The 13,355-nt window shown below is 44.6% G+C and overlaps 1 protein-coding gene across 2 annotated transcripts in view; it reads left to right on the top strand.

The window, feature by feature from the left end:
- The window catches only part of MEGF6 (multiple EGF like domains 6), a 529,814-nt gene that overhangs the window by 392,960 nt on the left and 123,499 nt on the right, over positions 1-13,355 (top strand). For both annotated transcript variants that reach the window (XM_089652234.1, XM_089652235.1), the window contains one exon: positions 9,127-9,252. In XM_089652234.1, coding sequence (XP_089508360.1) covers positions 9,127-9,252 — 126 coding nt within the window. The remainder of the gene's footprint in view (positions 1-9,126; positions 9,253-13,355) is intronic.

Raw genomic sequence — 13,355 nt, 5'->3', positions numbered from 1 at the left:
CGACACTGAAAGTTGCAAGATAAGTAAAAACGCATTCGTGTGATGACCAGAGACTGCGGACACAGTACAGGAGATGACCAGAGACTGCGGACACAGTACAGGAGATGACCAGAGACTGCGGACACAGTACAGGAGATGACCAGAGACTGCGGACACAGTACGGGAGATGACCAGAGACTGCGGACACAGTACGGGAGATGACCAGAGACTGCGGACACAGTACGGGAGATGACCAGAGACTGCAGACACAGTACGGGAGATGACCAGAGACTGCGGACACAGTACAGGGGATGACCAGAGACTGCAGACATAGTACAGGGATGACCAGAGACTGCGGACACAGTACAGGAGATGACCAGAGACTGCGGACATAGTACAGGAGATGACCAGAGACTGCGGACATAGTACAGGAGATGACCAGAGACTGCGGACACAGTACAGGAGATGACCAGAGACTGCGGACAGTACAAGAGATGATCAGAGACTGTGGACAGTACAGGAGATGACCAGAGACTGCGGACATAGTACAGGAGATGACCAGAGACTGCGGACAGTACAGGAGATGACCAGAGACTGCGGACATAGTACAGGAGATGACCAGAGACTGCTGACATAGTACAGGAGATGACCAGAGACTGCGGACACAGTACAGGAGATGACCAGAGACTGCGGACATAGTACAGGAGATGACCAGAGACTGCGGACAGTACAGGAGATGACCAGAGACTGCGGACATAGTACAGGAGATGACCAGAGACTGCAGACACAGTACAGGAGATGACCAGAGACTGCGGACATAGTACAGGAGATGACCAGAGACTGCGGACAGTACAGGAGATGACCAGAGACTGCGGACATAGTACAGGAGATGACCAGAGACTGCTGACATAGTACAGGAGATGACCAGAGACTGCGGACACAGTACAGGAGATGACCAGAGACTGCGGACATAGTACAGGAGATGACCAGAGACTGCGGACAGTACAGGAGATGACCAGAGACTGCGGACACAGTACAGGAGATGACCAGAGACTGCGGACACAGTACAGGAGATGACCAAAGACTGCGGACATACTACAGGAGATGACCAAAGACTGCGGACACGGTACTGGAGATGATCAGAGACTGCGGACATAGCACAGGAGATGACCAGAGACTGCGGACAGTACAGGGATGATCAGAGACTGTGGACAGTACAGGAGATGACCAGAGACTGCGGACATAGTACAGGAGATGACCAGAGACTGTGGACAGTACAGGAGATGACCAGAGACTGCGGACATAGTACAGGAGATGACCAGAGACTGCGGACACAGTACAGGAGATGACCAGGGACTGCGGACACAGTACAGGAGATGACCAGAGACTGCGGACACAGTACAGGAGATGACAAGAGACTGCGGACATAGTACAGGAGATGACCAGAGACTGCACTGACATTTTCCCCCCTTTTTTGGGGGAAAAAAGTGCATCTTATGGAGCAAAAAATACGGTAATTGCAGAGATTCGAGTCGTAGCGATGAAAAAAATGAGTTCCTGCGCTGCTTTTCTGCGTCTTTGGTGTGACATGAGTGCCATAGACTGCCATGTTAAAAATTGCAAAGTCATATCTTTGTCTTCTCTTTGCGACTCTGGAGGCGTTCCTCCTCCTGCCTACCTCCCTGGAAGCCGCCTGCTGCTTAGCGTCTGCAAGACGCCTCTCGTGAGTGTCCCTAGAAGCCATGAACTGCCCTTATTGTGCACACAGACCACCCGTGTCCTGAACTGTCCCTATTGTGCACACAGACCACCTGTGGCATGAACTGTCCCTATTGTGCACACAGGCCACCCGTATCATGAACTGTCCCCGTTGTGCACACAGACCACCCGTGTCATGAACTGTCCCTATTGTGCGCACAGACTACCCGTGTCATGAACTGTCCCTATTGTGTGCACAGACTACCCGTGTCATAAACTGTCCCTATTGTGCGCACAGACTACCCTTACTTGAACTGCCCCATGGCGTGCCCAAAGTATAGCTACCTGTGATGCCCCTGAGTGCTTGAGCCATCGCTACCTGCTGAGTCCCTGTGAGCCCGATGTCCCTAGAAAGCTGGGTGGGAGCTGCGCTGAGGCCAGACTCCACAGCTAAAGTCCCCGTGAGTCTGATGTCATCTCTAGTACGCTGTGTTGAGGCCAGACTCCACAGCCCAAGTCCGGTTGAGTCTCTGTGAGTCTGATGTCATCCCTAGTACGCTGAGTTGAGGCCAGACTCCACAGCCCAAGTCCGGTTGAGTCCCCGTGAGTCTGATGTCATCCCTAGTACGCTGTGTTGAGACCAGACTCCACAGCCCAAGACCCATTGAGTCCCAGTGAGCCCGATGTCCCTAGAAAGCTGGGTGGGAGCTGTGCTGAGGCCAGACTCCACAGCCCAAGTCCCATTGAGTCCCCGTGAGTCTGATGTCGTCCCTAGTATGCTGTGTAGGAGCTGTGCTGAGGGCAGCCTCCACAGCCAGAGTTTGTATGAGATAAAGTGTTATTATCCACATCTTATTGGACTATCTGAGCTCTGATCAGACGTTGTAGTTTGATCTTATATGTGTGTTGTTGCACGTATATTGTACACTGTATATTTTGGTTGTTCTATATATTTGTATTGCACGGATTGTGATATTGTACCTTTCAGGGGGTACATGTTTTTTGGTGGCACTGTAGATATCTATTGTATTTATGTATATTACGTTTTTGCATGTTTATGCTTTCTATTTGAATTTGCAGTGATCGATACACATGTATACATTTATATTTTGACTATCATTCACTATCACTTCTTATACTTGTGGTATTACATTGTGTCACTTGATTATTTCACAGATTTTACATTTATACTGTGGCACACAGTGAGCATCCTTAGTTTATTCTACTTATGTTTTTTTTTTTATTTTGCAGTTTTTTTACTTCCACATTTGTATTTTATTTATTTTCATGAGTAGCGCTACATTCGTATTTCTTTATTTATATCTACGGATCATCGGTATATGATTTAATGTTAGCAGCTTCTCTTGGTAAGTCACTTATCCAGGATTATTAGCACAGGAGGTTCACACCATTATGTCACATATATCATTTTTTTTTCTAACTGTATTGGAAATATATTTCTGTTCCATGGGGGTCGGTTCACATTGCTGCGACCCCAAAGCCGTTTTCAATATTAACCCCTTGACGCCGACGTAACACAAATATGCAGCCTCACGGACCTGGGCTTTTTTCCGTGGGGCCGCATATTTGTGTACCTGTCTTTGTGTTGGGAGCGCGCCCCTCAGCGCGCTCCCAGCACCGAGACCGCGGTGTCACTGAGAGCACCGGGTCCCGTTCTAACGATCGGGACCCGGGACTCCCGGTCCCGGGTCACATGATCGCTGTGATAGCCTCTGATTGGCTATCACAGTGATCAGTCACTGTGTAGCCCGGCCAACTTGTTTTTTCTCTCTCTCTCTCTATGAATGGAGAAGAGAGATACATTGTATCTCTCGAACTCCTCTCAGAGAGAAGAAAAAAAAAGTTTGTAAAAAAAAAAAAAGATAAATAAATAAATATTAAAAAAATAAAAGAAAAAATAAAAAAAAATACCTAGATCAAGGTTTGATCTAGTTCAGTGCCAGGGTTAGTGTTTAGGTCAAGGTCAAAGGTCAGGATTTTAAAAAAAATTGGTATCAGTGTCAGTTAGTGTTAATGTCAGTGTCAGTTAGTGTCAGTGTGTTTTAGGTAAAAAAAAAAAAAAGACAAAAACAAAATGCGCACTATTGTTTCTGGGCTGTACTCCGGGTACAAACAACAAATAACATACACATATATGGTATCGCTGCGATCGTCAAGAGCTGGAGAATTTATTTTGGGTTGCTCTTTGGTGGTAGGTTATGGTCATAACAAGAAACACACAGCTAAATAAAAAAAAAAGGATTTTTTTTACTATTTTAGGCCAGTTTTCCTTTGATAATAAAAAAAAAATCAGGAGATATCCATTACCATTTACCACCAAATGAAAGCCCAATTTGTCCTGAAAAAATCAAGGTATAATCTACCTGGATGTGCAAAGTAGTTGTGATGATACGGACGGTTTTACTATCACATGTCAACGGTGCAGAATTGTGCTTAGGCATTTAGATTTGTTTTACCCTCAGGCGTGAAGGGGTTAAGCAGGTGGTCATAATGTTGTGGCTGATCGGTGTAAGTTGTATCAGTTCTCTATTGGAAGTGGAATTGTCCCATGTCCTTCCATGATCATCCCCGGGCATTTCCTTGATTGGCAGGTTTGGGTTTACATCGAATTATTCATTGAGAGAATCTAGCTGGTATGGCTGTGCGACAATTCGGCGCTTCTCGAGCCCGCCTTGGATTTGTGGTAATCGGTAAAACATTCGCAATCATAACAACAATATTAGCTGAACCCTCGCTGGCACAGACGTCTGCGGCATCCAAACAAATGCCTGTCTGTACAGGAGATAAGAAAACCCCGCGATCTGTTCACCGGAGATTTGAAAGTGAGTCTAGATTGCGTCACGTTTTTCCTGCGGCGTGTGCCGCCATTGTCCTTTTTTTTTTTTTTTTCAAGCCAGTTTGCATTGCTTTCCAGTCCATTACATTCGTGTGTAGTGACCTCTGCGTGGAACAAGATTTTCGTGTGTGGATGGAATTGAATAAATCTGATGAAGTCCCCGGTCACACTCAATGCGAATTGGCATGCGATTTGCATGCCATGCAACTTGCAAATCGCATGCCAAGTCGCACCCTACTGTCCGCAATGACAGCGGTCATATCGGTGCGGTTCCAACTTGGCCGGAGCCGCACCGATTTCTGAAGTAGTACATGCGCTACTTTTGGTGCGATTTTTGCGTAGACATCTGTATCAGATGTCTTGCAAACCGCACCTGAAATCGGCATCCCCCCGACTTTGAAATCGTGCGACTTCGCTGTAAGTCGCACGATTTCCAAGTCGGGTTTGATGTGACCGGGGTGTTCATTTAAAAGTACGTAAATTTGAATGATTTCCGTCTTTTTTATTTTTATTTTTTAGGTTGATCAGTTCCTAAATTGCGTTTAACCCCTCGCCCTCCAGAGGATTCCCCCCCTTCCTGACCAGGCCATTTTTTGGCGCTACGGCGCTATGTTACTTTAACTGACAATTTTGCGGTCGTGCAACGCTGCACCCAAATGAAATGTACGTCCTTTTTTTTTCCCCACAAATTGCGCTTTCTTTCGGTGATATTTGATCATCTGTGCGGTTTTCTAATTTTTTGTGCTATAAACAAAAAAAGACAGACAATTTTTAGAAAAAACAATATTTTTGACTTTTTGTTATTAAACATGTCCAGTAAAAAAATTTTAAAAAATCTAATTTCATCATAAATTTAGGCCAAAATCTATTCTGCTCCATGTCTTTGCTAAAAAAAAAAATCCCAATACGTGTAAATTAATTGGTTATAGCATCTACAAATGGCGGTATAGATACTGGAATTTTTTTTTATACTAGTAATGGCGGCGATCAGTGACTTATAGCGGGACTGCGGCGGATATTTCTAACACTGGGGAGGGAACTGACTTGGTGTTAATGATATCCCCACTGACACCAGTACAGTGATCAGCGCTAATAAAAAGCACGACACTGTACTAATGACACTGGGCAGGAAGGGGTTAACATCTGGGGCGATCAAAGGGTTAACTCTGTGCTGCGTCTGTGCGTTCCACTGTAAGCACACTGCTTTGTATGCCTGTGCTATGCAGAGCCATACAAAGCAGTGTGCATGAGCTGACAGGGGAGAGATCTGTATTGTTTATACACAGGTCTCTCCCCCGTCGGAGATACTCGGCGATCACTGGGTGCCGGCAAGAAATCACCAGCTGGGACCTGGTGATTGACAGCCAAGGCTGCAAATGGCGGCGTGGGTAGGGAGCACGCGTGCCTCCTACCCGGAACTGCAAAATCACACATATATATACACATATATATATACATGATTTTGTGCACGCTTGCCGCCCTGTAGCAGTATTTCTGCGGAAGCGGGAAATATCTGTTTTTGTTTATCTTTGTTTTGCAAATATTCAATATTTACCAAAGGATAGCTAGAGCACTGTGGCTTACCTAAAGAGACAGGAAGCTGCTTGCTTTGCAGCTCCCTTTGTCCAATTGAAACCTTGGTGCGAGCCTTTTGAGAAGGGAAGAGCTTGTGTTCTGATGTCTCATTCAGTTTTGGAAACTTCTTTCAGTATTAGTGAAAGCAATACAATGCTTGGTAAAAGAAAATGGCTCTACCTGCTGGCTGGATGGAGGACTGCATCATAATTTGCAAAATTATATAGTTACCTGTCAGGAGCTTTTAATTTTTTATTTTTTTATTTTTATTTAATTGTATTATTATTATTACTATACAGGATTTATAGCACCAACAGTTTGCTCAGCACTTTACAATATAACGGGAGACAATACAGCAACAATACATTTCAATACAAGAGGGAAACGAGGGCCTGATCCTTGGAGCTTACAATCTAGGAGATATTATAAGTCTTATCTAAAATAACTGAAGAAAATATGTAGGAAATCCCTTTACATTCACTTTTAATACTTTTTTTAAAAAATTTAATTCACCCTCCCCTTTAATTACAGCTGACCTGGTAACTTGCTTCACGTCCTCCCTGTTCCAGCAATGAGCGCCGTGTGGCCCCACCTGGCACAAACCTACCATTCTCCAAACAACTCCCTTTGCTAGGTCATCTTATTTATGCGTTTGAAGCGTTTTTTAAAGATTTTTTAAAGATAAGCACAGGAGAACCTCCCAAATGCCCAGAATGCACTGAAACGTGGTAAATTATTAACTATTTCAGACTGTTTCAGAGAAATACAGAGAGTAGAAGCAGAGACAGCAGTATGTGTGGAGATTAGCTTAGGTGTGAGCTGCTCATTAACATATCTTTGGTTTCCAAGGGTGGGAAAGGTGTCTGGTGGAGGAAGTCATTAAGGTCTTCAGGAGGAATTTGAGGTGTGAATGGTCATTAACATATCTTTTGTTTCCAAGGGTGGGAGAGGTCTGAGGTGTGAATTGGTTATTAACATATCTTTTGTTTCCAAGGGTGGGAGAGGTCTGAGGTGTGAATGGTCATTAACATATCTTTTGTTTCTAATGGTGGGAGAGGTCTGAGGTGTGAATGGTCATTAACATATCTTTTGTTTCCAAGGGTCAGAGAGGTCTGAGGTGTAAATTGGTCATTACAATGTGTGACCAGCTTGGTAGGAACATCCTGTGTTCAGTGTTTTGTCCATCTGAGCACCTTGAAAACACTTTGCATGCATTTTTCAGGATGAATAAAAGGCTCTGGACAGCATCGGGAATTGGAAGACTTAAAAAAAAATTAAACCGCTTATAAACACGATTTGCCGTGTTTAGCCGCGTTTTTTTCGTTTGAAACGCTGATAAAATCGACTGCTGAACGCAGGTTTGGTGCGTTCAAGAACGAACTGTAAACTCAAATGCCTGTAAAGGACTGTAAACGAAGATGTGTACACGGACACATAGGAGAACATTAGGGGAGAGTTCAGGGGCTGCTGAAAAAAAAATGCTGAATGGCTCCTAAACGGGAGTTTATCAGCTGCAGTGTACATGAGCCCTTAAAATTTTTTTCCAAACGCAAACGCTTATAAACGCAGTTAGCCGCGTTTACATGCATTTACGTTTGGAAATTTTTTTTAACTCTTCCATTTCCAGATGCTGTCCAGAGCCTTTTTTCATCATGAACAATGCATGCAAAGCGTTTTCCCGGTACTCAAATGGAGTATGAAAGAAAATATGTTTGACCCTGCTGCAATAATTTCTGCACAGAAATGAGCAACACCACAAAACAAAAAAAAGACAGCAAATCTCAACGCATACTGCTCTCTCTGCTTCTGCTCTCTCTAGTTCTCTCAAAATGTCTGAAATAGTTAATTTTTTACTGTTTTTCAGTGCATTCTGGGCATTTTGGAAGGTCTCCTGAGGTTATCTTTAAAAAACGCTTCTAAACGTAAACGTGGTATGCAAACGCGGCTAAACAGATGTTTTCCAGCAGTCATCGTTCAGTAGTGTCCCGTGTACATGGGGCCTAATCTTGTAAAGCGCTGCGCAAACTGTTGGCGCCATATACATCCTATATAATAATAATTCAGACATTGATCAGATAGGGACTAGAAGTTATTGACATATGTTTGGCGTTACATGGATTCCCAGCAGCATCTTCCTTTTGCGGCTCTAAGATGTCATGTGTCAGATGTAGGGGCGGACTGACCATTTGGAAACTCGGGCACTGACCGAGGGCCAGGGGTCAGTAGGGGGCCCCATGAGATGCCCCTGGTACCTTTTTTCTAGTTTTTTTTGAGTTTGGGCAAGGACACAGGGCCCCATGATTCCCTATTGCCCGGGGGCCCCATGAGTTGTCAGTCCACCCCTGGACCTCACACAATACAATGTTTTGGTCTGACTACACTGTTGGTCCCAAAGAGGGGCGGACTGACCATTTGGAAACTCGGGCAGTACCCGAGGGCCCGGGGTCAGTAGGGGGCCCCATGAGATGCCCCTGGTACCTTTTTCATAGGCTTTTTTGACTTTGGGCAAGGACACAGGGGCCCCATGATTCCCTATTGCCCGGGGGCCCCATGAGTTGTCAGTCCGCCCCTGGTCAGATGTGTCACAATCAATCATGCCCAGGGGTGAACTGACCATTTGGGAACTTGGGCACTGCCCGAAGGCCCGGGGTCAGTAGGGGGCCCCCATGAGATGCCCCTGGTACCTTTCATAGGCTTTTTTGGGTGTGGTTTGAGTGTGGGTGAGGACACAGGGGCCCCGTGATCCCCTATTGCCCGGGGGAGCCATGAGTTGTCAGTCCACCCCTGATCATGCCCTCAACTATTAACGGGCCACCATGGCTAAACCCAAGCCAAGCATTTGGATCATTGAAAGCATATTTTATAACTGCATTTCCATGCGTTTAGAGTCGGTAAGTTTGAAACACGAAAACAATTTTCTGTAATGTTTTGTGATCTGAAAACATAAGGTTGCGGATCAATAATCTCCAGCATCATCCTGCCATATATTTATTCTCCTTTTGATTTTGCTACCATAGAGGTGTACTCCTGCTCCATCGGAAATGGCGGCTGTGAACATGACTGCGTACAGATCACCGTGGCTCATTACCAGTGCCGCTGCCGGAACAACTACCAGCTGAAAGAAGACGGGAAGCACTGCGAATGTAAGTAGGCCATTCCTGTAATAATGAAAAGCTGTCTTGATTATGGTGCCCTACATCAACTGGTATCATTCTTCTCCATTGGCCATTTTGGAGACATAACCTGCTGATGGTATCTGGTCATTGTTGGGTTAGCTATTGACCATGCTCACCACTGAAGGTACAGGAGTGTAACCATGTTATTTAGGAATTCTGAGTTACTTGGGGAACTGGGTTTGGGGGGGAGGAATGTCCCCTCTGGGCTAGAACTAAGAAGATCTGTTGGGCTGGTGAATACTTGACCATTCAGACATAGATAAGAGAGGAACTCACAGACACATTCTGGGCATGGCACTGTACCAAAAGTGGTGCAAAAAACTTTTCATTAACTTACATAGGTCATTCATAGTTACATAGTTAGCCTGGCTGAAAAAAGACAAAAGTCCATCCAGTTCAACCATTAAAAAAAAGTTATGATCCTACACCCACAGTTGATCCAGAGGAAGGCAAACAAACCCAGCAAAGCACGATCCAATTTGCTCCTGCAAATTCCTTCCTGATCCCCCGAGAGGCAATCGGATATTCCCTGAATCAACTTTCCCTATAAATGTTATATCCAGTTATATTCTGTGTATCCTAGAAAGAATCCAGAACTTTCCTACAGCAATCCACTGAGCTGGCCACAACCAACTCTTGAGGGAGTCTATTCCACATTTTCACAGCTCTTACTGTGAAGAAACCTTTCTGTGTTTGGAGGTTAAATCTCTGTTCCTCCAGACGTAAAGAGCGCCCCCTTGTCCTCTGTGATGACCTCAGGGGGAATAACTACACCGAGTTCACTATATGAACCACTGATGTGCTTATACATGGAGATCATATCCCCCTTATGTATTATACATGGAGATCATATCCCCCCTTATGTATTATACATGGAGATCATATCCCCCCTTATGTATTATACATGGTGATCATATCCCCCTTATGTATTATACATGGAGATCATATCCCCCCTTATGTATTATACATGGAGATCACATCCCCCCTTATGTATTATACATGGTGATCATACCCCCCCTTATGTATTATACATGGTGATCATATCCCCCTTATGTATTATACATGGAGATCATATCCCCCCTTATGTATTATACATGGAGATCACATCCCCCCTTATGTATTATACATGAAGATCATATCCCCCCCTATGTATTATACATGGAGATCATATCCCCCTTATGTATTATACATGGTGATCATACCCCCCCTTATGTATTATACATGGTGATCATATCCCCCCCTTATGTATTATACATGGTGATCATATCCCCCCCTTATGTATTATACATGGAGATCATATCCCCCCTTATGTATTATACATGGAGATCATATCCCCCCTTATGTATTATACATGGAGATCATATCCCCCTTATGTATTATACATGGAGATCATATCCCCCCTTATGTATTATACATGGAGATCATATCCCCCCTTATGTATTATACATGGTGATCATATCCCCCCTTATGTATTATACATGGAGATCATATCCCCCCTTAATCTCCTCTTCTCAAGAGAGAAGAAATTCAGTTTCTCTAGTCTTCCCTCATAGCTGAGCTCCTCCATGCCTCCTATCGGTTTGGTTGCCCTTCTCTGTACTTTCTCCAGTTCCCCAATGTTCTTTCTGTAAATTGGTGCCCAAAACTGAACTGCATATTCCAGATGAGGTCTTACTAATGATTTGTACCGGGGGGGGGGATGATATTTCTGTCTTTGCTCTCTTTAGAAACCGCAGTTTGGCATTGCATGCCGTTATTAAGCTTGTGATCTACCCGATCCCCCAGATCCTTCTCCACCATTGACCCCCCCAGATCCTTCTCCACCATTGACCCCCCCAGATCCTTCACCATTGAACCCCCCCAGATCCTTCTCCACCATTGACCCCCCCAGATCCTTCACCATTGAACCCCCCCCCCAAATCCTTCTCCACCGTTGACCCCCCTGGATCCTTCTCCACCATTGAACCCCCCCCCAGATCCTTCTTCACCATTGACCCCCTTGGATCCTTCTCCACCATTGATTCAAATTTCACATGTTGGAAGAGTAACTCTTCTTCTTCTTTATTGCAGGTAAATAATGGATTCCAAGCAGAAGCAGCGTGCTGTCATTGAGCTCTTTATGAAGGAGGGGTGCACGATGTCCAACATGATGGTTTCTCACTGCACGATTTGTCTTCAATGTTGGTTTCCACTCTTTTTAAATCTTCTTCATCCAGCTGTGCACATCGATGTTGTCAATGGTGTCACCACTCTTCTGTTGATGTCGGACAGCGTGCTCCTCTCCTTCATCAAGAACTCAATGATGGCATGTTGCTCCTGCTTGGAATCCATTATTTATCTGCAATGAAAAAGAAGAAAAGTTACTATAGAGGAAGAGTTATTCCACCCAGGGGCGGACTGACAACTCATGGGGCCCCCGGGCAATAGGGGATCATGGGGCCCCTGTGTCCTTGCCCAAACTCAAAAAAGCCTATGAAAAAGGTACCAGGGGTATCTCATGGGGCCCCTTACTGACCCCGGGCCCTCAGGCAGTGCAGTTTCCAATGATCAGTCCGCCACTGACTCCACCAATATGTGAGATCAGAACAACCTATGTAAGTTTATAAAAAAAATTTAGGCACAATTTCGCATTACTTTCAGCACAGCCCTCGTATATAGCTATCTGCTCCTGGCAACAGCAACTTTTGCAGCTCAGAGACGTCATGCGATTGCCAAGAGCAGCAAAGAAAGCCAGTTCTGGAAGATGTGAAAAGGTGTCACAATAAACCATATCCATTAAGGGCACCCACCAATCAATGGGCCCCACCGTGGCACACTTTTCTTGATGCACGTTTTTTGTCCTTACTAGGAAAGGGCTACTGAGAGGCCAAAGAGACAAACGCGCAGAAGCAACCTGCTGTGAGGCTAGCTTTGTCTGACTGAAACCTTGCAGGGTGCCATGATAATTGATTAGGAAAGGATGGGGGGGGGGGAGGGCTATCACTGCCCTGTCTCAATTACTTGTGAATGTAAATTTCACCTTGAGTTATTGAGCACCATAGACAGGCTTTTAACAAGTGGAAAGGAGTAACCAGAAACCAAAAACAATGCTTTTTTTTTTTTATAAAAAAAGAGATATTTATATGCATTGTCTAATAATCTTTCTAAATAAATAAAAAGGAAAAATATTGTTGGGTCTTGTTAGAAAAAGTTTGCTGTGCAAATGCCCCAAGTATTTGCACAGCTGTCACAAATAATCCCTGATTTTCCTAATGTGTTTATTTTCTATGATCGTCAGCTCCATCTAGTGGCTATCATGTGGTGTTTTCCTGATTGAGGTATTTCAGGGGAATACTGCATTGTGGCCACTAGATGGAGCTCATGATCATAGGAAAAAAACATATTAGACACACTATGACGATTATTCGTGAGGGCTGTGCATTCGCACAGTGACTTTTTTTATAATCAGATCCCTTTAATGCATGTTCACATGGAGGAGTTTGATTAGTCCTGGTGTGTTTGACACACCAGGAAGAGTGGATACAGGTCTCAGATACTCATTTATGTGAGCTGCCTGTTCTGATCCCATGTACTTAAAGTGACCGTTTTTGCTCCAATTGTTTTTATACCTTTTCTGGCCTGCCTTGCTTCTCCCATAGGAAGCCTTGCGGGGATGCAGTGTGGTCATGGTTGCTCTACTCTACCTATAAGCAGAAGCATTACTGACATTTTTTAAACCACGGACAAGGTGCAAGAGGTACAGTATCTCCCAGAAGTGAGTCCCCCTCTCACGTTTTTGTAAATCTTTGATTCTATCTTTTCATGTGACAACACTGAAGAAATGACACTTTGCTACCATGTGACGTAGTCAGTGTACAGCTTGTATAACATGTAAATTTGCTGTCCCCTCAAAATAACTCAACACACCGCCATTAATGTCTAAACTGCTGGGAACAAAAGTGAGTCCACCCCTAAGTGACAAGGTCCAAATTGGGCCCAATTAGCCATTTTCCCTCCCCGGTGTCATGTGACTCGTTAGTGTTACAAGGTCTCAGGTGTGAATGGGGAGCGGGTGTGTTACATTTGGTGTT

This window comes from Staurois parvus, unplaced genomic scaffold, assembly GCF_062004578.1.
Source record: "Staurois parvus isolate SC_StPar_1 unplaced genomic scaffold, SC_StPar_1.0 ptg000676l, whole genome shotgun sequence".
In the NCBI taxonomy this organism is placed as follows: Eukaryota; Metazoa; Chordata; class Amphibia; order Anura; family Ranidae; genus Staurois; species Staurois parvus.
The sequence above is the reverse complement of the archived record's forward strand: the minus strand, read 5'-3'. Positions and strand labels throughout refer to the sequence as shown.